The sequence below is a fragment of the Ornithorhynchus anatinus genome, chromosome 1 (genome assembly GCF_004115215.2).
Source record: "Ornithorhynchus anatinus isolate Pmale09 chromosome 1, mOrnAna1.pri.v4, whole genome shotgun sequence".
NCBI lineage: Eukaryota > Metazoa > Chordata > Mammalia > Monotremata > Ornithorhynchidae > Ornithorhynchus > Ornithorhynchus anatinus.
The window spans coordinates 21698657-21725071 of record NC_041728.1 but is presented as its reverse complement, the minus strand read 5'-3'; the positions used below and the strand labels follow the sequence as shown (position 1 = coordinate 21725071).

The following is a 26415-nucleotide window of genomic DNA, read 5'->3' as shown; positions in this document are numbered from 1 at the left end:
CTATGTGGACGATTCACAAATTTCCATCTCCAGCTCTAATCTCTTTTCCCCATTTACCCTCCCTTCTGAATCCCCTACCCACTTGGGCCTTACCCCTTGAAGCCCTCTGATACTCATCCCACTCCCAGCCCCATGGCACTCAAATACGTATTCTTATACCCTGCCGCTTCCCTTACCCATAATTTATTTTAATGATGGTCTCCTTGCACGCTCCTTGAGATCCGGGACATGTCTACCAACTCTACTGTATTGTATTCTTCCAAACACTTAGTACAGTGCTCTGCAACAGTAAGCACTCAATAAAGACCATAGCCTAATTCTCTGCACATAGTACATGCTTGAAATACCATTCACTGACTGACTGTTCCAAGTTCTGCAGAGTCTTTGCTCACGAAGAGCAACCCCTCTTCTGTCTGCTGATCCCCTAGGTGGGTTTGTCTGCCTGCTGTGTAGCACTGTCTGAGGCAATCATCTGAGACATTCCAAGCGCTTAGTACAGTGCTCTGCACACAGTTAAGTGCTCAATAAATATGACTGAATGAATGAACAAGGCTTGACTTCATCTTTAAACTGTTCTTTCTCTATTACTACGTGGTGTGTGCTGCCTTTTGGTTTAGGAGGTACCTGTGCGTCCTGCTGAACCTCATTCTCCTCACGTATCCTCTTTTCGCCTGCAATACTTGTTATTATCTGAAGAAGAGCCCAGAGCTGTTTGCAATTTTACCTCTTTCCTTCATAGTCTGCCTGACACCTCCGTTCCCTATGACAATAATAATAATGACATTATCTTATATTTACAGGGACCTGTATCAGGAGGAGCTCGACAAATAAACCAGACTTTACTGCACACTGTTCTTCACTAAATTCTGTGGGGTAGGTGAGAGACAGCTTTATATAGAGAAAATAACTAAAGATTAAACAACCTGCCCCAAGTCCACAGTCACACAACAGGATAAGAACCCAGGTTTCCCAATGCCTGTTCAGGGTTCTACCTCCACTACAACCTCTTCAGTTATCATGGCCAGCTTCTTTCTTGAAGCTAAACATGTCTAAGTATATTTACCTTCCCTCTTTGTTAGATAAGGATAGGTCAATCACCTAGATCTCTGTCAGTGATCTCTTACAGAAAGGCGTCATAGTGAAATAAGGTCTTACTGCTGCATCAAGCATCGTCCTAAGATTTTATGCCGGTTTATGAATTACACTGGCCTAAAGTCCCCAGTAACTGATGGGGGCTGGACGGCAGCTGTGGCAGCTGGAGAGAGCCGGCCCACAAGAGTTTACCGGAGGATCAGTATGAAAGCCAGCTGAGGGGGGCCCTCTTCTTAGCCATGTCTTTTCCAAACACCCTGGGACAGCATTCCCTAAATCTACTGCTGCTCTTCAGGGAGTGACAGAGCAGATATGGATGGGTCAAAAACTCCAGGTACGTGCACATAATAGCCAATATCTTTTATGCATTGAGACTTGAGGTATTGTTTTCCTAGGAACCCTGGTAAGACCTATTGCCGGTGACTATCACCCAAGATCGACTTCAAAATTTTCAAAGCAGTAAGGGTAGGTCTTAAATTTACATTTCCCGGCTCCCTGATTGACAGAATATGTAAACCCGGCATTAATCCATCGTCAAAATAATAACAATTGTGGTACTTCTTAGGCGCGTACTACCTGCCAAGTACTGTACTAAGCACTGGGATAGATGCACGATAATCGGGTCACACGCAGTCTCCATCCTCCACGGAGCTCACAGTCTAAATAGGAGGAAGAACGGGCATCTTGGCCCCATTTTACATAAAAAGACACTGAGGCACAGAGGTGGTTAGCGATTTCCAAAGCAGGCACATAGCAGAGCCGGGATAAGAAGTCGTGTCCTCCAACTCACCAGCTCGTGCTCTTTCAACTAGGTCCCGCTGCTTCTCATAGTAGTCTAAAATGAAAATGAGGAGACTAAACTTTAAAGGATGACCCCAATGTCACATTTACCTAGTCTGATTGTCTGTGCTCTTTCCTGGAGTTCAGAAACAAGGGCTTTCATCCGTTCATAGTTTTCCTAGGAGAGAAAATTAAAAGGAACATATTAGACCTTTCCTTTCACTAAAATGACCCAAGTGATGCTGTGATACAGATGAACTGGTGGAGGAGAGCATCATCTTGCTCAATATCCTTATTCACTTCACACTAACTACTCAGTGGAGAGAAACTCTGGGCACAATTCCCTTTCACCAAAGTCTCCTATGTAATGAATTTTTTAATTTCTTTGGAAATTCAAAATATCTACCCCATTGGCATAGGTAATTATAAACCAAACAATAATCAAATCATTTGCCTGTGTTTTTTTTTAAAAAAAACAATCAATTGGCAATCATTGCAATGATTTTCCTAGAGAGAGGGAGGAGTTTAAGAAAAAAGTAGAAAGCTAATTTTCTGGGTTGAAGAAATAATGGCAATGGACCTATAGAGGTCTCTGGTCCTTGAATGCTGTGACTGATCTGATGCCTTGCACTCTGTCAAGCAATAGTGTGTATTGAGCATGGCCTACTGAAAAGAGCAGGGGCCTGGGAGTCACAGGACCTGGGGTCTAATCCTGGCTCTGCTACATGGTTGCTGTGTGATTATGAACAAGTCACTTAACTTCTCTGTACCTCAGTTTCCTCAACTGTGAAATGGAATTCAATATCTATTCTCCCTCCTACTCAGATTGTGAGCCCCATGTGGGACAGGTACTGTGCCCTACTTGATTAACTTACATCTACTCCAGTGCTTAGAACAGTGCCTGACATTAGTAAGTCTTAATACAATAATAATTTATAAAGTACCTATTCTGTATGGAATCCTGCAGTAAATGTTAGGGAGAGTGCCAATTACGTAGAAGGCACGATCTCAGCCCTCCAGGGGCTTGCAACTTAAATTACAATAATTTACAAATAAAAGGAAGAGTTAGGAGATATGCAGAAAAATCAAGTACAAGACTTTCATTCACTCACTGTCATATTTACTGAGCACTTATTGTGTGCAGAGCACTGTTCTAAGCACTTGGAAAGCAAAATACAGCAATAAAAAGAGACAATCCCTGCCTACAACAGGCTGACAGTCTGGGGGGGGGGGGAGAAACAGACATCAATACAAGTAAAACAGGCATAAATATAAATAAATAGAATTATATATACAAACATAAATGCTGTGGGGTGGCGAGAAGTGGAAAGAGCAAGACTTGTAGTAGAGTATGCAAATCAGTGTGTACAAAAGTGCTAAACATGTGGTTACGAGGACACAGATGCTGAGGCAGTAGTTGGGGTGATATGCTTGGAAGGAAATGTAATCAGGGAGATGGAATTTCAGGAGGATTTTGGAGATTTCCCGGGAAGAGCTGTGGTCTGGCAGATGAGAATGGGAGAGAGCTCCAGTAGCTGAGTTCCAGTTACTCTTGTCATAATACCGTAGCCATTAAGCTGTCTAGACCAACGGCTGAGGCTGGGCTTCCCTGAGCCCGTGGGCATCTCTCCAGCTCCCATCCACTCCCCTCTGCTTTCCTTGTCGCTGTCCCCCGGTAGATTGGAGAGTCCCTGGGGAGTGAGGGGAAGCAGTCCTGGGAGTAGAAAAGCTGGCGGCAGTGGGGATCTGCAGCAGCTCAGCTGGGAGGTATTTTTGCTACAGCTCCTCAGACTTTTCTATCAAACAATGGCATTTATGGAGCACTTACTGCGTTTAGAGCACTGGACTAAGCACTGAGGCGGGTCGTTTATAATAATAATAGCATTTGTTAAGCTCCTGTGTGCAAGAACTGTACCAAGCACTGGGGTAGATAGGGTAGATAAAAGATAAGCAGATTGAACACAATCCCTGTCCGACATGGGACTCACAGTCCAACGCGGAGGGAGAATAGGTACTCAATCCCCATTCTACAGATGAGGAAGCTGAGGGCCAGAGAAGTTGTTACTTGCCCAAGGTTACCCAGCAGGCACATTCATTCATTCATTCAACTGTATTTATTAAACGCTTACTGGGTGCAGAGCACTGTACTGAGCGCTTGGAAAGTGCCATTCGGCAACAGAGACAATCCCGACCCAACATCGGGCTCACAGTCTAGAATGGCGGGGGCAGGTCCTCTGACTCACAGGCCCACGCTCATTCCACTAAGCCATACTGTTTCTCTATCTCCTCTGGGGGCTGTGCCCAAGGAAGCAGTCCGCTTGCCCCACCACAAAAGCAAAAATCAAGCAGCGACGTCGGTAAATAATTTTAGTCTGTCTCCTCGATTAGAGGACAAGCTCCTTGAGGAGAGGAAACACGTACCTTGCTTCTGTTGTATTCTCTCTAGCTTTTAGTACAGTGCTTTGCATTGAAACATCGCTAATGGATTGACGTGCCAATGTAAACCAAAATGCAAAAAATAACAGAAATTTCATTCATTTGACTGGGAGGGAGAGTAGGCTGGTAAATCTTTTGTTCTTCCTACGTAAATGATTTAAGTGGCTTGTCCAACTCTGCAGAAAAGCCATATTAGAAGGACTTTTATAATAATTTTTCAAGGCCCATAAACTCTGGATTCCAGCAGGGTGAGTAAAAACAATTAGTTAACATTATTGTTTAGCTGGAAATCATCTTTTCCTCCTTTTCCAAAGTAGAGACAAACTGGGGGAGGAGGGGAGAAGAAGAGGGGATTTTTCCTCTGCAATCTCATGAGACGCCCTATGACGCAAACTTTCTCCCACTCACTCCTCTTTGATCTACGCAACTGCAAAGAAATTGGATGGGGTTTCATCACCGGACTCTCAAATGTTTGCAATTCATCTTCAATTAGAGTTTTTTATTATCACAACTCATGAGAATCTGTTCCCCTTTCCTCACGCCATCTGATTGTGGTACAAAGAAAAGCACTTCATCAATCAACCGATATCTGTGGAGCGTTTACTGTGTGCAGAGTACTATACTAGGCAGTTAAATAGAAAGCTAAGCCAGCCTTAGTAACAGAGACCTTCAGGAGGTCAGTTTAACCTGTTCATCTGAACTCAGCTGCACACTGCGACCACCGCTCGGTGTCCTCCGCATGCTCACAACAGCTGCTCTCTTCTCCTGCTGCTCTCCATTCCTATCAATTATCAGGCACGCTTGGGTCATGTAAACCTCATGTAAACCGGGGTCTTCCTCTCTCCCAGTGGGAGTGGCAGAACCTGGTCCTGCAGAATTTTGCAATGATCCAAAACTTGGGAAATAAAACTCGGATGTAATAACCTAGATCACTTCGAGAGTCCATTCCGTGAAAATCTTAGCCATTTTTGCTCAACCACAGAAATTCCAAGGTCTGCAAGGCAATACAAACTCCGGTGGGCATTTAACTACCTTTCTCCAGAATTAATTACTTTAGAAATGAGTAGGGGGCAACCTATTATGTCTTTAGAAAGACAGAAATTGGCAAAGAGGGGTTTTGACTTGTCCCATGGCACAGCCAAAGCCAGAACTCAAGTAGGCTGATTCCTAGTTCAGTGCTTGTCTCTCTTGCCTGCGTCTTTTTTCATGTCCCATCAATCAGTCAGTACTGCTTATTGAGTCTTACTGTGTGCAGAGCACTGTACTAAGCGCTCGGGAGAGTACCCGAATAAGGTGCTAGACACATTCCCTGCCCACTTAAGCCCTATTAATCCTTCTTTGTGTTTGCACCCGATTTTATCTGTTTTAGGGGGAAGTTCCTCAGAACCAGGAACCATCTTCATTTCATTTCTCTTGTCATGAGTACAGGGGCAATCAATATTTGTGGATGGCACCGCGCCTTACGCTATTGTGCCCTTCAAGTTCACTTTTGCCATTTAGCAAAGGTCTTTAACTCAGTCAGGCCGCGTTCCCAGTTCCACCACCCAGATAGTCCAAATTGGGCCTGTTTAGATTCGTGGGCCCAGGCGAGTCCCGCAAGGAAGGGCTCACATGGCTTCATGTCTGTAGCTCGGGGGGGGGGGGGGGGAGTAGAAGCCGTACGGCGTAGTGGCTAGATCACGGGCCTGAGAGTCAGATAGGGCACGGGTTCTAATCCCGGCTCTGCCACTTTAATGTTGGTATTTGTTAAGCGCTTACTATGTGCAGAGCACTGTTCTAAGCGCTAGGGTAGATACAGGGTAATCAGGCTGTCCCACGTGAGGCTCACAGTTAATCCCCATTTTACAGATGAGGGAACTGAGGCACAGAGAAGTGAAGTAACTTGCCCACAGTCCCACAGCTGACAAGTGGCAGAGCTGGGACTTGAACCTACAACCTCTGACTCCCAAGCCCGGGCTCTTTCCACTGAGCCACGCTGCTTCTGCCACTTGTCTGCTGTGCGACTCTGGGCAAGCCACTTCACTGGGCCTCAGTCACCTCATCTGTAAAATGGGGATTAAGAGTGGGAGCCCCACCTGGGAAGGGGACTGTACCCAACCTCCTTTGCTTGTATCCTCCCCAGCGCTGGGTACAGTCCCTGGAACACAGTCAGCTCTTAACAGATACCATAATTATTGTTATTATTAGAAGGGTCCCAGTAAGAGCGGGGGTCGGTCGGCTGTTTGAGGTTGCAGACAGGCCTCCGGGGGCCGGGGAGCTGCTTGCTTCATGGTGGCCAAGTGCAGCGGGCCGGACGGGGGAAAGAGGTCATCGCCTCGGGGACAGGGGGGAGATTTCATCCCTCAGTTCCCTCGGGGACAGGGTTAGAGTTCATCTCTCAGCTCCCTCAAGGACCAGGTTAGAGTTCATCCCTCAGCTCCCTCAAGGGCAGGGTTACAGTTCAAAATAATAATAATAATGGTGGTATTTGTTTAGCTCCTACTATGTGCAAAGCACTGTTCTAACCGTTGGGGGGGATACAAGGTGATCAGGTTGCCCCACGTGGGGCTCAGAGTCTTAATCCCCATTTTCCAGATGAGGTAACTGAGGGACAGAGAAGTGAAGTGACTTGCTCAAAGTCACCCAGTTGGCAAGCGGCGGAGCCGGATTTCGAATCCATGACCTCTGACTCCCAAGCCAGGGCTCTTTCCACTGAGCCATGCAAAATAATAATGTTGGTATTTGTATTTGTTAAGCACTTACTATGTGCAGAACACTGTTCTAAGCGCTGGGGGAGATACAGGGTCATCAGGTCATCCCACGTGAGGCTCAGTTAATCCCCATTTTCCAGATGAGGTAACTGAGGCACAGAGAAGTTAAGTGACTTGCCCACAGTCACACAGCTGACAAGTGGCAGAGCTGGGATTCGAACCCATGACCTCTGACTCCCAAGCCCGGGCTTTTTCCACTGAGTCACGCTGTTTCTCATAATAATAATTATTATTATAATAATAACATAATAATAATGTTGGTATTTGTGAAGCACTTACTACGTGCAGAGCACTGTTCTAAGTGCTGGTGTAGATAGAGGGTAATCAGGTTGTCCGATGTGAGGCTACCAGTTCATCCCCATTTTACAGAGGAGGTAACTGAGGCACTGAGAAGTGAAGTGACTAGCCCGCAGTCAAACAGCTGACAAGTGGCAGAGCCGGGATTCGAATCCATGACCTCTGATTCCCAAGCCTGGGCTCTTGCCACTGAGCCAAGGGATTCGAATCCAAGACCTCTGATTCCCAAGCCTGGGCTCTTGCCACTGAGCCAAACTGCTTCTCTAGTTCAGCCCTCAGCTCCCTAGGGGACGGGGAAGAGTTGGCCCATCAGCTCCCTTGGGGACAGGGTTAGAGTTCATCTTGGCTCAGTGGAAAGAACCCGGGCTTGGGAGTCAGAGGTCATGGGTTCGAAACCCAAATCTGCCACTTGTCAGCTGGGTGACTTTGGGCAAGTCACTTCACTTCTCTGGGCCTCAGTTACTTCATCTGGAAAATGGGGATTAGGACTGTGAGCCTCATGTGGGACAACCTGATTACCCTGTATACCCCAGCGCTTAGAACAGTGCTCTGCACACAGGAGGCGCTTAACAAATGCCAACACAACCTAATGACCCTGGATCTCCCCCAGCGCTTAGAACAGTGCTCTGCACATAGCAAGCGCTGAACAAATGCCAACATTATTATCATCTTCTCCCGGCCCCTGGTGTCGAAGGGAGGGAGGAACTGTGAGCCCGTCAGTGGGCAGGACTCTGTTGCCGAATGGTCCGTTCCAAGTGCTCAGGCTGGCACTGTGCACCTAGAGAAGCAGTATGGCTCGGTGGTAAGAGCCCAGGCTTTGGAATCAGAGGTCATGGGTTCGAATCCCGGCTCCGCCACTTGTCAGCTGCATGACTGTGGGCAAGTCACCTCACTGGGCCTCAGTGACCTCATCTGTATAATGGGGATGAAGACTGGGAGCCCCACGTGGGACCACCTGATTCCCTTGTGTCTCCCCCAGAGCTCAGAACAGTGCTCTGCACATAATAAGCGCTTAACAAATACCAACATTATTATTATTAGTGAGTGCTCAAGAAATACTAATAATATTGGTATTTGTTAAGTGCTTACTTAAGAGCGGGGATTGGAACCCATAATAATAATGTTGGTATTTGTGAAGTGCTTCCTCTGTGCAGAGCACTGTTCTAAGCGCTGGGGGTCATCAGGTTGTCCCACGAGAGGCTCACAGTCTTAATCCCCATTTGACAGATGAGGGAACTGAGGCCCAGAGAAGTGACTTGGCCACAGTCCCCCAACTTAACTTCTCTGGGCCTCAGTTCCCTCATCTGTAAAATGGGGATTAACTGTGAGCCTCACGTGGGATGACCTGATGACCCTGTATCTCCCCCAGCGCTTAGAACAGTGCTCTGCACATAGTAAGTGCTTAACAAATGCCAATATTATTATTATTAAGTCGTCCCTCATGGGGCTCACAGTCTTAATCCCCATTTGACAGATGAGGGAATTGAGGCCCAGAGAAGTGACTTGGCCACAGTCCTCCAGCTGACAAGGGGCAGAGCGGGGATTGGAACCCATAATAATAATGTTGGTATTTGTTAAGCGCTTATTATGTGGAGGCACTGTTCTAAGCGCTGGGGGAGACACAGGGTCATCAGGTGGTCCCACGAGAGGCTCACAGCCTTCATCCCCATTTGACAGATGAGGGAATTGAGGCCCAGAGAAGTGACTTGGCCACAGTCCCCCAACTTAACTTCTCTGGGCCTCAGTTCCCTCATCTGTAAAATGGGGATTAACTGTGAGCCTCACGTGGGACGACCTGATGACCCTGGATCTCCCCCAGTGCTTACATCAGTGCTCGGCACATAGTAAGCGCTTAACAAATGCCAACATGATTATTATTATTATTACAGGGTAGTCAGATACAGGTTGTCCCACGAGAGGCTCCCAGTCTTCATCCCCATTTGACAGATGAGGGAATTGAGGCCCAGAGAAGTGACTTGGGCCAGTCCCCCAGCTGCCAAGGGGCAGAGCGGGGATTGGCAGCCGTGACCTCTGACTCCCAAGCCCGGGCTCTTTCCCCTGAGCCACGCTGCTTCTCCTCATCCCCATTTGACAGATGAGGTCACTGAGGCCCAGAGAAGTTAAGTAACTTGCCCACAGTCCCCCAGCTGCCAAAGGGGAGAGCGGGGATTGGAAGCCATGACCTCTGACTCCCAAGCCCGTGCTCTTTAAGAAACAGCATGGCTCAGTGGAAAGAGCCTGGGCTTCGGAGTCAGAGGTCATGAGTTCGACTCCCGGATCTGCCACTTGTCAGCTGTGTGACTGTGGCCAAGTCACTTAACTTCTCTGTGCCTCAGTTCCCTCATCTGTAAAATGGGGATTAGAAGTGTGTGAGCCCCACGTGGGACAACCTGATTACCCTGTATCTCCCCCAGTGCGTAGAACAGTGCTCGGCACCTAGTAAGCGCTTAACAAATACCAACATTATTAACATTATCTTTCCACTGAGCCACGCTGCTTCTCCTCATCCCCATTGGACAGATGCGGGAACTGAGGCCCAGAGAAGTGACTTGGGCCAGTCCCCCAGCTGCCATGGGGCAGAGCGAGGATTGGAAGCCATGACCTCTGACTCCCAAACCCGGGCTCTCTTTCCCCTGTCACACTGCTTCTCCTCATCCCCATTGGACAGATGAGGTCACTGAGGCCCAGAGAAGTTAAGTAACTTGCCCACAGTCACACAGGTGCCAAGGGGGAGAGCGGGGATTGGAAGCTATACCTCTGACTCCCAAACCCGGGCTCTTTCCCCTGAGCCACACTGCTTCTCCTCATCCCCATTGGACAGATGCGGGAACTGAGGCCCAGAGAAGTTAAGTAACTTGCCCACAGTCACACAGGTGCCATGGGGCAGAGCGAGGATTGGAAGCCATGACCTCTGACTCCCAAACCCGGGCTCTTTCCCCTGAGCCACGCTGCTTCTCCTCATCCCCATTGGACAGATGCGGGAACTGAGGCCCAGAGAAGTGACTTGGGCCAGTCCTCCAGCTGCCAAGGGGCAGAGCGGGGATTGGCAGCCATGACCTCTGACTCCCAAGCCCGGGCTCTTTCCACTGAGAGCCACGCTGCTTCTCGAGGGGCTGGTGAAGGAAGGTCAGCGGGGCTCCCGTCCGGGCCTACCTGGTAGAGCGCGGAGCCCGTGTCGAGGGCCGAGCCCACAGCGGCCACGGCCTCGCCGTGAAAGGCGGCCTGGGCCCGCCCGGCCCGCAGCACCGACCGCCACATCCGGGGCCTCACCAACCACAGCATGCCCACGCCGGGGACGCGCACGCCGGGAACGCGCACGCCGGGACCGCGCACGCCGGGACGCCACGAGCGCGCACGGCCGCCTCCTCCTCACTCCCCCCCTCTTCCCTCCGGTCACGTGCCCCCTCCCGCCGCCGGGGATTGGCCGGAGCCGCCCCCGGCCGCGTCCAATGGGAGCCGAGGGAGGGGCTGAGGGCGCCCCGCCCCTCTCCGTCTCCCGCATCGGGATAGTCATTCATTCGTTCGTTCGTTCATTCATTCATTCGGTAGGATTCAGTGAACGCTTACTCTGGGCGCAGCCCTGGACTGAGCGCCTGGAGTGGACAAATAATAATAAGGGTGGTAATTCTTAAGCGCTTACTATGTGCATAGCGCTGGACTGAGCGCCTGGAATGGACGAATGATAATAAGGGTGGCATTTCTTAAGCGCTTACTATGGGCGCAGCACTGGACTGAGCGCCTGGAATGGACAAATGATAATGAGGGTGGGATTTGTTAAGCGCTTACTATGTGCACAGCACTGGACTGAGCGCCTGGAATGAACAAATAATAATAAGGGTGGCATTTCTTAAGCGCTTACTATGGGCGCAGCACTGGACTGAGCGCTTGGAATGGACAAATGATAATAAGGGTGGCATTTCTTAAGCGCTTACTATGGGCACAGCACTGGACTGAGCGCCTGGAATGGACAAATAATAATGAGGGTGGGATTTCTTAAGCGCTTACTCTGTGCACAGCACAGGACTGAGTGCCTGGAATGGACAAATAATAATAAGGGTGGCATTTCTTAAGCGCTTACTATGGGCGCAGCACTGGACTGAGCGCTTGGAATGGACAAATGATAATAAGGGTGGCATTTCTTAAGCGCTTACTATGGGCACGGCACTGGACTGAGTGCCTGGAATGGACAAATAATAATAAGGGTGGCATTTGTTAAGCGCTTACTATGTGCACAGCACTGGACTGAGCGCCTGGAATGAACAAATAATAATAAGGGTGGCATTTCTTAAGCGCTTACTATGGGCGCAGCACTGGACTGAGCGCTTGGAATGGACAAATGATAATAAGGGTGGCATTTCTTAAGCGCTTACTATGGGCACAGCACTGGACTGAGCGCTTGGAATGGACAAATGATAATAAGGGTGGCATTTCTTAAGCGCTTACTATGGGCACAGCACTGGACTGAGCGCTTGGAATGGACAAATGATAATAAGGGTGGCATTTCTTAAGCGCTTACTATGGGCACGGCACTGGACTGAGTGCCTGGAATGGACAAATAATAATGAGGGTGGGATTTCTTAAGCGCTTACTATGTGCACAGCACTGGACTGAGCGCCCGGAATGGACAAATAATAATGAGGGTGGGATTTGTTAAGCACTTACTATGTGCACAGTATAAGGGTGGCATTTCTTAAGCGCTTACTATGGGTGCAGCACTGGACTGAGCGCTTGGAATGGACAAATGATAATAAGGATGGGAGTTCTTAAGCGCTTACTATGTGCACAGTATAAGGATGGCATTTCTTAAGCGCTTACTATGTGTGCAGCACTGGACTGAGCGCCTGGAATGGACAAATGATAATGAGGGTGGGATTTCTTAAGCGCTTACTATGTGTGCAGCACTGGACTGAGCGCCTGGAATGGACAAATGATAATAAGGGTGGGATTTCTTAAGTGCTTACTATGTGCACAGCACTGGACTGAGCGCTTGGAATGGACAAATGATAATAAGGGTGGGAGTTCTTAAGCGCTTACTATGTGCCAAGCACTGTTCTAAGCGCCTGGAATGGACAAATAATAATGAGGGTGGGAGTTCTTAAGCGCTTACTATGTACTAAGCACTGTTCTAAGCCCCTGGAATGGACAAATAATAATGAGGGTGGGATTTCTTAAGCGCTTACTATGTGCACAGTATAGGGATGGCATTTCTTAAGCGCTTACTCTGTGCAGAGCACTGGACTGAGCACCTGGAATGGACAAATAATAATGAGTGGCACTTCTTAAGTGCTTCCTATGTGCCAAGCACTGTTCTAAGCGCCTGGAATGGACAAATAATAATGAAGGTGGTATTTCTTAAGTGCTTACTCTGTGCAGAGCACTAGACTGAGCACCTGGAATGGACAAATAATAATGAGTGGCACTTCTTAAGTGCTTACTATGTGCCAAGCACTGTTCTAAGCGCCTGGAATGGACAAATAATAATGAAGGTGGTATTTCTTAAGCGCTTACTATGTACTAAGCACTGTTCTAAGCCCCTGGAATGGACAAATGATAATGAGGGTGGGATTTCTTAAGCGCTTACTATGTGCACAGTATAAGGGTGGCATTTCTTAAGCACTTATTATGTGCAGAGCGCTGGACTGAGTGCCTAGAATGGACAAATAATAAGGGTGGGATTTCTTAAGCGCTTACTATGTGCACAGTTTAACGGTGGCATTTCTTAAGCTCTTACTATGTGCAGAGCACTGGACTGAGCACCTGGAATGGACAAATTATAAGGATGGGAGTTCTTAAGTGCTTACTATGTGCACAGTGTAAGAGTGGTATTTAAGCGCTTACTATGTGCACAGCACTGGACTGAGTGCCTGGAATGGACAAATAATAGTAAGGGTGGTAATTCCTAAGTGCTTACTATGTGCAAAACACTGGGCTAAGCGCTTGGAATGGATAAATAATAATAAGGGTGGGATTTCTTAAGCGCTTACTCTGTGCACAGCACTGGACTGAGCGCCTGGAATGGACAAATAATAAGGATGGCATTTCTTAAGTGCTTACTATGTGCCAAGCAGTGTTCTAAGCGCCTGGAATGGACGAATAATAAGGGTGGTATTTCTTCAGCGCTTACTCTGTGCAGAACACTGGACTGAGCACTTGGAATGGACAAATAATAATAAGGGCGATATTTGTTAAGCGCTTACTATGTGCAGAGCACTGGACTGAGCGCCTGGAATGCACGAATAATAATAAGGGTGGGAGTTCTTAAGCCTAATTTTCATTTTACAGATGAGGTGACCGAGGCCCAGAGAAGTGAAGCGACTTGCCCAAGGTCACACAGCAGACAAGTGGTGGAGCCGGGATTAGAATACAGGTAGGTCTGGGGAGACCTGGCAGTCGTGGTATTTTAGGAGACCTGCTGCAGACTGTAACCTCACTGTGGCCAGGGAATGTCACTGTTCAGGGTAAACACGGGTTCATTGAAGCCACCAAGCATGGAGAGTGGTACCTTGTGGATGAGCATCCCATCTGTGACTAAGAATTTCTGGGTAAACTACCTCAGCCCACGGCACCGCACACCCAGCGTATTTTCATTATTGAACTGGGTGCCATTTAATAATAATAACGATGGTGATTAAGTGCTTACTATGTGCCAAGCACTGTTCTAAGCGCTGGGGGGGATACAAGGTGATCAGGTTGTCCCACGTGGGGCTCACAGTCTTAATCCCCATTTTACGGTTAAGGTAGCTGAGGCCCAGAGAAGTGAAGTAACTTGCCCGAAGTCACACGGCTGACAAGTGGCAGAGCCGGGATTAGAACCCATGACCTCTGACTCCCAAGCCCGGGCTCTTTCCTCTGAACCATACTACTTCTCTAATTAATTCACTACTGTTGTCAAATACCTGATACATCTTTGAATCTGCCTAAAAAAAAGCCTTATGCGCAAGTACCTTTCAGCAAATTAATTTCTCAATTAATTTCCTTCCCCCCAGCATATGCCTCCACCTCCACTACCACTTCTGCCCCAACTACAAACTTGTGAAGCAGCATGGTGTAGTAGATAGAGCACGGTCCTGGGAGTCAGATCATGGGTTCTGATTCCACCTCCACCACTTGTCTGCTGTGTAACCATGGGCAGGTCACTTCACTTCTCTGGACCTCAGTGACCTCATCTGTAAAATGGAGATTGAGACTGTGAGCCCCATGTGGGACAGGGACTGTGTTCAACCCAATTTGCTTGTATCGACCCCAGCTCTTGGTACAGTGCCCAGCCCACAGTAAGCGCTTAACAAATATAATTGTCACCACAGAGCTCTTCTGTACATGCCAATTTACATATCATACTATTTAAGCACTATTCATTCAATCATATTTATTGAGCACTTACTATGAGCAGAGCACTGTACTAAGTGGTTGAAACGTACAATTCAGGAACAGAGACAATCTCTGCCCAACAACGGGCTCTCAGTCTAAACTATCTCATACTATGCCCCTCTCCTCCCTCCTCTCTGTAAATTATTTCAACACCTGGGTCCCCTACTGTGAGCCCATTGTGGGTAGGGATTGTCTATGTGTTGCTAAATTGTACTTTCCAAACGCTTAGTTCAGTGCTTTGCACACAATAAATGCTCAAAAATACGACAATGAATTGTAAGCTTCATGCAGGCAGGGGACTTGTCTGTCCGCTACTATAGGCTTCCAACTGTTTTGTAGAGTGTTCAAAAAATCCTACTTATTCATTGACTGAAATCACATTACTGAAAGGTTCTTTTCATCATTAATTCCGGTGGGTATTAAGATACCTTTAAATATCACCAGTTGATGAATAGATCATTCTTGAAATTTAAGATTCTAGTTAATAAAGAATGTAGACTTTTGGAATAATTTGTTTAGCACTCAGTGATCTTAGAGGAGGAAAACAGAACCGAGCCTTGCGTTTCTTTCCAAAAAGAGTACAAAAAGTGGACGAGCCCAGAGAGACTTCTGGATTCCTCCGGAACTTTATTGGTGTATTAAAATTCATAAATAATAGTTTCACATTTTATGCCTTTCTTTTTTCCTCAGGGAGCCCAAGACACTTCTCAGATGAAGTGGCAGTAGGGTGTAGGGAAAAGAGAATTGGGACTGCAAGTCAGAAGACCCAGGTCTGCGCACTGGCCTGAGAAGAATAATGATGAAATAAAAACAAGAGCAATAATTTTTTATTATTCACATAATTTACAATGTATACAACACTTTGGCTTTCTTTGAAACAAGAAAGCATACAAATAAGCCATATTACAATATAGAATTTCTCTGATAAAGAATATTCAAGCAACATAGTTTACATGGTCACTTTTCTTTCAAATTTCAAGTCTGCAAACAGAGGGTGCTGTTTGGAATGCTGTTTCTTGTTCTCCTTTAATCTTTCAGCCATAATTAGACATTTTGATTTTTGTTCTCTTAACCCCGGGGAATATAGACTGCCCTTCTGAAACCATTCCTTTAAAAGAACATAATGTTGGCCCTGAGAAAAATGAGGTAAAAATTCTATAATCTGTGCACTTCCCAAAAGAGATGAGGCACCTAAAACCATCTGCTGATCTTATAAATCTCTGATTTGCAAGTTACAAATTGCTTTTGCAACCTTTGTCATTTCCATTATATTTTAAATATATACAATTTTGTTTTCATGTTAGCAAACAGTGATGCACGGGAAATTGTTTAAATTTCTTCTCCATGGTTAGTGTTACGGGTATACCAGTTGGATCATTTAACTAGCTGACTTGGAATTTCAAGAATAACAATGAATTTGACACATTGCATAGTAAAAATGGACTTTTTAAAATAAAATTAGCCTGCATGAGGTTTTTTTAAGCAATGATCATACTAGAAAGCACCACAGAAAGGGCAAAATAATCCTGTTTATCAGTTTCATTCTCAAATCAAAAATACATATTTTCTAAAGAAAACAGACTTGCAAATAGCAATAAGATAATGCCATTTTTTAATCCTAGGTATTTAATTAAAAAAAAAATTTCCCCAAAAAAGGATTCCAATTAGGCTCCACATTCTCCTCAGGCTGCATTCTAGAAATTCAACTGTCTAGTTTATTAAGAGATTTTTAAGAATGATTTTCCAGGTAAAAATAATGTCCTTTACTTGCTTTCTGACTGACTTTGAGAATTTTTCTCCCACACCATCTGGTTTACACACAAAAGACTGCACATTCATTTCTGAGAAGGGAGTAGGTGCCATAGGGGCAGTAATTAAAGAGTAATAGATTCCCAGTATTCTGTATTTACCTCTTTTTTTTTTTGTTTCTTTACTAATGTTCTTCCCATTTAAGAGGGCAGATCTTCACAGGTGGTATAATTTTGATTTTACAAAGCTGTTTCCACTGGACTTTCCAATTATTTCAGATTACATTCAGTACAATTTTACCTTTAGGCATGACTCAGGTACAAAGAAATGAACAAAGGTGGGAGAAGTTTGCCAAGGTAATTAAAACATACTGTTCCATGCACTAATAATGAAGGAACCTCTTCAAAAGAAATTAGGATAAAGACCAACAGTTCTTCAGGGATTTACACGAACCACTATGGAACACGGTTTGATTGATGTTAGGGGAATTATCCATATGGATCTCCATAGCACTCAAAGAAATTATAATGCAAATTTTGCAGTTTGAAGTGCAGAGAAAATTCTACTTTAGTTTAATGCAAATTTACATATTCATTTCAACTAGTAAAATTACCCTCTTCCTGTGTATTTGTGAGCAAGACTTTATTACGTGGGATTTATGTTACTATTGAAAGATACCTTTCCTGATTAACCAGAGAAGTTAAAAAATATTTTTTTCTTGTGCTAATCCCAATATTACCCTAGAATTTTAAAAAGTTAAAAATATTCTCAATATAGTGGCAAAAAATTTTAAGAAATGAGAAAGAAATATTCCAGTTAAGCTAGCTTCAGAATAGTAAATGCCCCAAGCACAGTCAGCTGTCCATGATCATGATTTTAATTCTTCTGAAATTAAGATGAGAAGGGAGGTTTGGGTACCTCCAGAACATAGCTCTAATGTCTTCATCGCCATCAAGCGTGGCAGGTGGAACTGCTTAAAAAAGACCAGCAATCCTTTTTAAATAAATTAAAATAAATATATTCTTTAAAGGTTCATGTCTTCAAACAGAAGGGCATTAAACACTTGCTTTCAATTAGAATCTCTTCCCATTCTTCCATCCATGTGGATTCTTTTACTATACAAAAATATCCATTTTGGAAAACAGTCATCAAAAGAAAACGTTGTAAATTTACTACACTGAAGCAAAGTCTCGCGTTCTGTCTATTTACAGAGATAAATATAAAATCCCGCTGCTACAGGGTTACTTCGCAAAAAGAAGTTTACTAAATAGCATGTACAATCGACCTCCAGATGCTTCAGCACTGTGATTCAGGAACTGACATTTATTTACTCATGGGACACCTTAACAGTGATGGGAATCTAGAAAATGGAGTAGGGTCCCAAAGTAAACTCAAGTTATGATTTCTGTTGGATTGCACAGGTCTCCCATTCATCTTTTCAGATGTTTTCATTATGCCCCAACCTTCCAGAGTTAGGCAAAATGCAACACTGCTTTCCAATGATTCTATATAACCTTTGAACTTCAGACCCTTAAATCCAGAAAAACCCTGAGAACAGACAAGGGACCCTTTTTATGTATCAATACTGCTTTGTGGTGACAATTCAGGCTTGGAACTTCAAGTTCAATGGAGCTTCTGTTTCACTCAGCATCATCCACCTCCATAAATATATCACTGAAGAAATACTCAGATATCCTGGTTGGCCCTTCCTCGTTTTCCAACTCTTTATCGCTCCTGGAACCTTCATCTTCTGACGCCTGGCCCCGGGGAACCTAAAACCGTTAAGAACAAAGCTCAGTGTTGTCTTACCACCCTGGACAGAGTTATCGCTACCTCTGTGTTGGCATTCGCATAGAAATCTGTTCCACAACCAGCCCCAGAAGTATTATTGGTCCCTCTGTTGTTCAACTGACTGGTCTTAGAATCCTCCAATGATATAACACGCAAAAGTTATTCCCTCTAGATTGTAAACTCATTGTGAGCAGGGAACATGTCTACCAACTCTGTTGTACTGTACTCTCCCAAGTGCTTAGTACAGTCCTCTGCACATAGTAAGCGCTCAATAAATCCCGCTGATTGATTGTTCACAAGCTCAGTGTTAACCATGCACAAAACCTGAAGGGAGAGGAAAGGTTTTCCCAAAAAGACACATGAATCCAGAATACTTACAAACTTAAAAACTAACAAGAATCCCGGATAAACTATGAGTGTCGGCTCTTGCTACACGAGGCGGCTTCCTCAGCCATTTGTTTGATCTCATCACATGTATATAAACTCCCCTATGCACGAGTAAGAGCCGGTCAATTTTAATCCTTTTAGCAGTGTCATGAACTTCTTGAAAACCATGCCATCTTTTTGCTCATGGAGAGGAGAAGCCCCCTCCCCCATCATCTTGTATTGGTTGAGTTCAAAGGTACAGCAGGCTGGCACGCAGGCCTATTTCTATAGTGCCAACTGAATTATCACTGTTTTCCTCTGCCTGCTAATGGGCTCGTTCTCAGGCCGTGAAGTAGAGGCCCTGCTCCCTGCTGCACCTCAGAAAGCGAACAACGATGGGGCCGGTCACGTCCAAGATGCTGTAACTGGCCTCCGGCTCTGTCCCAGGTTGCCCGTTCCCAGGACTTGCCTGAGTTCTAATTTACTTTTTTTCCCTGAAGTTTTACATCTTATTCTTCAATATTTGCTAATAGTTTCAGAAAATAGTAGCACCTCAGGGCACTGCTTTACTCCTTCCACTTTAACTTGGGCCCACTTTGGCCTGGGAAACGGAATGGTTGCTGGTGAATCCTGTGGTTTAGGATCTCTTTGAAAAATAACAAAAGCAGCCTTACAAGGAGCTTTTTGGAATGATTCTGACAACTCAGCCCGTTTCCTTCAGGGGCCAGGAAACAGACGGGTAGCCATACCCACCTGAGCCACTGAGCTGCCTGCATCCTCAGACGCAGCGTCGGGAGCGGTACTTGTAGATGGAAGGGGCTCTGCCTCTTCGTTTTCTTTCTTGTCCTCGTTAGATGAAGCATTTCTTTTTATCATACGTCTTGCCACAGGTATACGAGGCTTTATGAGTCTTTGACTAGTTACAAATGTGGATTCTTCAGATTCTGAGTTACTCTTCTTACATATTAAAGATAAAAATCCCAGAGGTTTTCGACCACGCCTAGGAACCAAGGTACAGGTTAATAAAACTGCGGGTGGACTTCTTATTGCCATCACACTTTTTAAAAGTTGGAAATCCTCAATGAAAATGACCCGTTTTACTCTTGAGACTTGGCTTTGTAGCCAGGCTCTGACCAACATTTTCAGGACATTCAGGATTTCTCTGCCTCAGATGCTCCATGTGTCTAAAAGCATCTTGGGGATTCAGGACATTTCTGGCCTAGAGGCATTTTAAAAATGAATCGACCTCAAAATGCATGGCAGCAGTGGGCAGCGGGGAACCTTGGCCTGAATTGCACAGTGAGATGTTCTGCTATTCAGGATGTAGCTGCGTTCCCATTCCGATTGGCGTATGGAGCACCCTAATGAATGACTCCATGGTGGCAGTGGACTCCACTGTGCTGTGCATAAAAAGCCCCGACTTCACTTCTCTAGGCCTCTGTTACCTCATCTGTAAAATGGGGATTAAGACCGTGAGACCCATGTGGGACAACCTGTATCTGACTACCCTGTAATAATAATAATAATGTTGGTATTTGTTAAGCGCTTACTATTTACAGAGCACTGTTCTAAGTGCTGGGGTAGATACAGGGTAATCAGGTTGTCCCACGTGAGGCACACAATTAATCCCCATTTTACAGATGAGGTAACTGAAGCACTTAAGTGAGGCACTGAAGCACTTAAGCACTGAAGCACTTAAGTTAAGTGACTTGCCCACAGTCACACAGCTGACAAGTGGCAGAGCTGGGATTCGAACTCATGACCTCTGACTCCCAGGCCCTTTCCACTAAGCCACACTGCTGTATCTGCCTCAGCACTTAGAACAGTGCTTGGCACATAATAAGCGCTTAACGAATACCATAATTATAGTGCATAAAGCCTGGACTGTATGGTCAAACAATTACTATAATCCTAAAGCTCCCCATCTCCAGCTCTCAATTCAGCCCCAAGGGAAAGAGCCCCTTAGCTGCTCAGGGTTAGTTTCTTAAAGACAGACACACCTTCCTTAGCCAGCCCCTGGGTCAACAGACCATGATGGGCAAAATGGACATGGAAATTTCCCTGTTTTCTTAGCCTGGTTGGCCTCAGCTCACTAGTAAAGGAGTGCTCATGGAGACCATCACCTAACAGGGGCAGCTGAGTTTGCTATGAGACCCTGGCTGACACCACCACATCTCAGGGCAGTTGTGCGGGCTCGCGAAAAGAGTCACCCCGGTCCACAGTGTGATGCCTCACTGGCTCAGCACTGGACCCTTCCCCAAGGAATGCTCCAGCCTGGGTCTGGGATTCTGACCAGGAGAAGGTGCTGTCCTGGGGCTGGAAGAGTCGAGGAGCAGAGGGAGCAGGCCCAGCCAGGACCACAGAGTCTCTGGGAGGAAAAAGAAGGGGACAGCAGCCACACAGAGCCAATAATTTAGCTATCGGAGTAGGAGCCAGAGGTGGTGCCGGGGAACTCTCTAGACTGTAAGCTCGACATGAACAGGGAACGTGGCTGTTTACTGTTATACTGTGGGTTCTAATCTTCGGCTCCGCCCCTTCTCCGCTGTGTGACCTTGGGCAAGTCACTTCTCTAGGCCTCAGTTACCTCACCTGCAAAATGGGAATTAAGATTGTGAGCCCGACATGGAACAACCCGACTACCTTGTATCTGCCCCAGCTCTTAGTGCTTGGCACATAAGTGCTTGACAAATACCATCATCATTATTATTACAGTGCTCGGCACACAGTAAGCGCTTAATAAATACGACTGATGGACCGACTCTCATCGCATAGGCCGTGCCAGCCTCCGCTGCCCACCTCTCCCAGCCCTTGAGCAGTGCTGCCTGCTGGCAGGACACCTGCCCAGGCTGGAGTGGTCCAAAGGGGCAGTGGCAAAGTCGGCAGAAGAGGGAGGTGACCCCGCCATCTGAGCCTCATCTACTAAATTAGGGCCCCTTCCTCCAGCCCTGACTCTGCGTGCAGGTAAAATACACCCAGGTCTCTGTCTGATATCTTCCTTTAGCATCTGGCCTATAAACAAAAGGGAAGAGGTTCACTCGAAATACCTGGATAATGGGGCTTTGGAAGAAGATGGGGTCCTTTCCATCTTTTCGGCTTTATGAATGGTGCCTTCCTCATTACAGGGCACTCTTCCCTCTTGAGGGAGCTGAGGAACATTCTGATCCCTGTCTCTGTGACTCGCTGAGGCAAGAGGCCCAGTTTCTAAGGTCTGAAGAGATGCCGGCTGCTCATCCTGGGCCTGAGGGGAGCCTGTGGGAACACGCACGCTTCCTGAGGTAGGTGAAGTTTCCAGCTGAGGAGTCTTCGGCTTTCCGCAAGCGTCTCCTTCAGGCGGAAGAAGATGAATATCTAGTGAATTGAAATGAGATGAAATTGTGCGATTACACTGATTCGATCTGGCTAAGGAATTAAAAAGTTACAGTAATGATGCTATGATTTTAACAATGAAATTATTCTACACTATTTCAATTCCTTTATTGCAGGGAGTAATAAAAGCAAAAGATGAAGTCTTTATGCACAAAATGGAAATATTTGAAAATGTTTGATTTTATAGCAATAGCTTCTCCATTCTCAAGCTTTTTTTTTCCTCTAGGGATTAACCTCAGTAGAACAGGAGATTCAGGACACAAGTGAACTGTGGAGCTCCCTCTGTTTTTTGGCGGGACCCTCCCCATAAAGCCCCACATGGGCCAGGCACCCAGAGGAAACCCAGCCTGCCGTAGGCCCGTCCCTGGACTGTGGCATCTGAGTACCGAGCCTAACTAGTAGTTAGTTGGAGTTCTTTTCTAGGGAACACTATCTCACACATGGTTGTTGCTGTAGTCCACTGGGTGTTCTAGTCTCAGACACCAAGCAGACAACTATGAACACATTACATGGCAGTGCCTCCAAAAAGCATTGCCCCTTTCGGTTCCGCCTGGACTCCCAAAATGGAGGAGACAGGTTGTGGAAAGCCAAATGAGCCCAGGCTCTTGTCAGCGCTCAGTTCCAGAATTACCATCACTCCATGGAAGCTCGATTTTGAGCAACACTGAAGGGACCCAATCACAGACAGCATTGCTGAACAAGATGTGAATCATGCCCATCAGTCTTTATAAGAATTTTTCAGAGAAAATGAATTGTGAAATAAACACTTACCTGGAGCTGGATCTGGAACATCTTTCAAATCTGTTGAAAGAACCTGTTTTAAGACCAAACAAAAAAAAAAGAGAGAACCTTGAGAAAACAACTCTTTATACTTTCTTAATTTTTACAAGTATCAGCTATGTAACAAATGCATGGAAATTCTTGGAAAATTATAGTGTTTGCCCTTCAAAATTTTTATGTGACAAAACCTAGTAATTAGTGCATGACTTTATGGTGATTTCTTCAGCCACAGAATTCCAGGAGATTCCCAAAACCTGGTATAAATAAAACCTTCATATTTTTTATGACGGCACAAAAATAATTGGTCAAACCTTACTTCCCCAATTCACTGAGAAAATGTGATTAACACAGAAAATGGTGGAAGAATCAAGCAGAATACTCTTGGGGAAAACCCCTTCAGGAGCTTCTCATTCAAATCCTTTTTGAACCCACAGAATATAAAGGACTACATTGATTTGAGCCCTTTGTTGGGTAGGGATTGTCTCTATTTGTTGCTGAATTGCACTTTCCAAGTACTTAGTACAGTGCTCTGCACACAGTAAGCCCTCAATAAATACAACTGAATTCATAAAAAACACCAATAACTTCAACGCTGACATAATCCTCTCAGGGCCCACAAACTTTAAGCTAGAGTTATACAAGGCAAAACTCTACTAAGATTGATCGAATGAAGTGACATGTTTATCACGGAACCCAAAGATCACAGTAAAAACCTGGATTGTGTAAAATCAATGGGCAGTACACTCAGCTCCTTATAATGCCCAATTCTTCTAATGTTCTTGATGACCCCTCGCTGAGGAAAACTCAAACTCGCTCCACCATATGCTTTTCTTGATGCCGTGCTAATATGCCCAAACCTTTCTTCCGACATTGTATTGAATTCTACCCAGAGAGATGCCTATTGTTAGAAGAACATTCCCTAACCTCCCAAATGCATCAGGAAAACAGGCATGATAGAAGAAGTGGGTACATTAGGTGAGATTGAACTCAGGTACTTGGGGCTTGACCTAGCCCACAGTATTATGGGGACAAGCAGCAGCCCGAGGCCTTCCCGCTCTTCCAACAGTGAAGTGCAAATCCCACCACTTGGAAGATTCCCCGTAGCCACCATTCCCCTAACACCAGGCCTTCCTACTCCTGTTCTCGCCACCGCAGAAGCAGCACTAGGCCTCCTGGGGGTTTTGTGGCACTTGACTGTGTTGACTCCCAGACTCTGAACAGCCCTTGCCTGGGTGGGGAGGAGCATGAAATGAACTTCTATGGTATTAATTCTCTTCTTGGCTTTTTTAGTGTTGCTTCACCTTCCTTTGTATGCTGGTGGCCAAATTCCTCCCCCAGCCCTTCATTTTTAAATTGTGAACTCCTGGACCACCAGGTAGCTTGTCTAACTATAATCTATTACTTTTCCCCAGCATTTATACAGTGCTTTGTAAATAATATGACTACTATTAAGATCAACCAAAGGGGGACATGTTTCCCCAGGGTGGGCAGGCATGGGTTCCTCTGAATTCAGTTCCTGAAGCATAATTCTCAGGATCAATAGGGCTTCCTGGGGTTAGCTCATCCTCAGTAAATCTCTGGGTACTTTCCTATGGCTCATCATATGTATACAGCTCTTTCATGTATTTTCCCCCAGTAAGTGCTCTGTTCATTCTGTTCTTGTTCTCCAACTATCCTTGGATTGGTCTTGTTGGGTTTTTTTTTCTGGTTATAAATTATCCAGAACTAAATTTTGTGCTCCAAATTCACCCAAGCAGAGTCCCCAAGGCAGTCTCACTAGAGATGTGTAGAGACAGACATAACACTTTGCAACTTCAGAAGCCCAAAATAGATATGTACCAAGCTCATTTACTAATCTTAAGGGTTCTATTGTTTTTTAACTTTATTTTTTAGAACTTAACAAGTTTTTAACTATTTTCATGATTATTAATCTATAATCTTCAAAACAAGACCTCATTTGACACCAATTTCCATCCCCTCGTATTCTATAATATTCTGACTGGGAAGCAAAGACTAGGAGAAAGCACTCAAAAATGACCTCTACCCATTTCTACTTACTCAAAAAATGTAATTTGTAACATGAAGGCAAAGGCAAAAGTGAATGTGAGGTTTTTTTCCCTCTTACCAGGTCCAATCTGACTGAAAATACACAGGTTTGAGTGACCCTGTAGGATATGACATTATTTTCCACGTAAGGACATTCTGAAGTTCCAACAGAGCATTCCAGATTTTGCACCTGAATTTCTTGAGAACTGCTCATAACATGGCTATTACTGAAACAGGGACCGCTATTAATGGGATGTTAATCTCAAAGCACCTTGTTCAGGAGCTCTTAAATCTGACTCTAGGCTATAAGCTCGTTGTGGACAAGAAACATGTCTATCAACTCTGTTATATTGTACTCTTCCAAGCACTTAGTTCAGTGCTCGGCACAAGGCAGGCTCTCAAGAAATATGACTGATTCATTGACGGTCAGGTCTTCCCAGGTACAATTATCTACCACTTCAGGCAAAGACCTGCTCTAAGCATTTCAAGCAGTAAAATAATCACAGAGCTCCATGCATTTCTAATAAAACTACTAAATACAAGCAAAACAGACTGAGTACAACATGGCAGACCTGGTCCCAGAGAGATTTTCTCTTACCTCAGGGCGGCTTTCCAGACAATCGTCAGCTGAAGCAGCCAGGGTTTTCTTGGCCGGGGAGATACAGTTAACTTCATTAAGGCTGCTAGCAAGCCTTTTCTTAGGTGTCAGGCTTAAATCAGTTGGTGATTTTGCGCACTGTTCTGGAATACAGTTTCCACCATCACGGGCTAAATCCGTAACTTCTTCACTAGCTGAAGCTACTGGGAACTCATCCCTGCATTTAAAATAATTGCATATTAAATTATCGAAGTCAAGAAAATGTAAAACTCCAAAGCAGTCCCCTAAATAGTGAATGACAGTCCCACAAAAATCTCCAAAGGATCCTGCAGTGGTTACAGAACTCCAGTTACTCGCTCTATTTATGTCTTGAATCTTGGTATCTATTTGATTTCTATGTACTGGAGTTAAATTCTAAGGATGACTAACATCACTTGGTGGCACTAAATAACTCAAGTAACTGACGTTCAAAGATATCTTACAATTTTAGAGGGAAATATTAGTGTTAAAACAACATGCCAAAAGTATCGTGAAACAGACATATCCCAAAGCCACCATTTCACACTACAAACCACTCCAGTGTATTATTAATCCCAGAGAAGCAGCATGGTCTAGTGGAAAGAGCTCAGGTCTGGGAGTCAGAGGGCCTGGGGCTTTACCTTGGCTCCGCCACTTGCCTACTGGGTGACTTTGGGCAAGTCATTTACCTTCTCTGTGCCTATGTTTCCTCAACTGTAAAATGTTCTTCTTTCTACTTATGACTGTGAGCTCCATGTGGGATAGGGACTGTATGAGACGTGATGAACTGTATCTACCCCTGTGCTTGGCAATTTAACAAAGAGCCTAAACTCTCCACCCCGGGCCCTGCCCCCAGATTTCTTTTCAGGGGCAAAAAACCCTAAATCCTTCAGTGGAACTCAAGCATTCACATTACAAGATATAAAAGTCAATCTTAAAGTTACCTGGTTTAGTTATCAACCTCAAGAATGATCTGAA

The 26415-nt window shown here is 45.4% G+C and overlaps 2 protein-coding genes across 6 annotated transcripts in view; both read right to left on the bottom strand.

The window, feature by feature from the left end:
* MCCC2 (methylcrotonoyl-CoA carboxylase 2) overlaps positions 1 to 10720 on the bottom strand; it is a 53129-nt gene extending 42409 nt beyond the window's left edge. The window contains exons 1-2 of the mRNA XM_029064247.2: positions 10509 to 10720; positions 1984 to 2050 (exon numbers count right to left, since the gene is read on the bottom strand). Coding sequence (XP_028920080.1) covers positions 1984 to 2050; positions 10509 to 10637 — 196 coding nt within the window. The 5' untranslated portion in view covers positions 10638 to 10720. The remainder of the gene's footprint in view (positions 1 to 1983; positions 2051 to 10508) is intronic.
* Positions 10721 to 15532: 4812 nt separating this feature from the next.
* BDP1 (B double prime 1, subunit of RNA polymerase III transcription initiation factor IIIB) overlaps positions 15533 to 26415 on the bottom strand; it is a 75627-nt gene continuing 64744 nt past the window's right edge. For all 5 annotated transcript variants that reach the window (XM_029058849.2, XM_029058855.2, XM_029058856.2 and 2 more), the window contains 5 exons: positions 25420 to 25636; positions 22767 to 22809; positions 21674 to 21977; positions 19383 to 19629; positions 15533 to 18244 (listed from right to left, as the gene is read on the bottom strand). In XM_029058849.2, the coding sequence (XP_028914682.1) occupies positions 18113 to 18244; positions 19383 to 19629; positions 21674 to 21977; positions 22767 to 22809; positions 25420 to 25636 (943 nt within the window). In that variant the 3' untranslated portion in view covers positions 15533 to 18112. The remainder of the gene's footprint in view (positions 18245 to 19382; positions 19630 to 21673; positions 21978 to 22766; positions 22810 to 25419; positions 25637 to 26415) is intronic.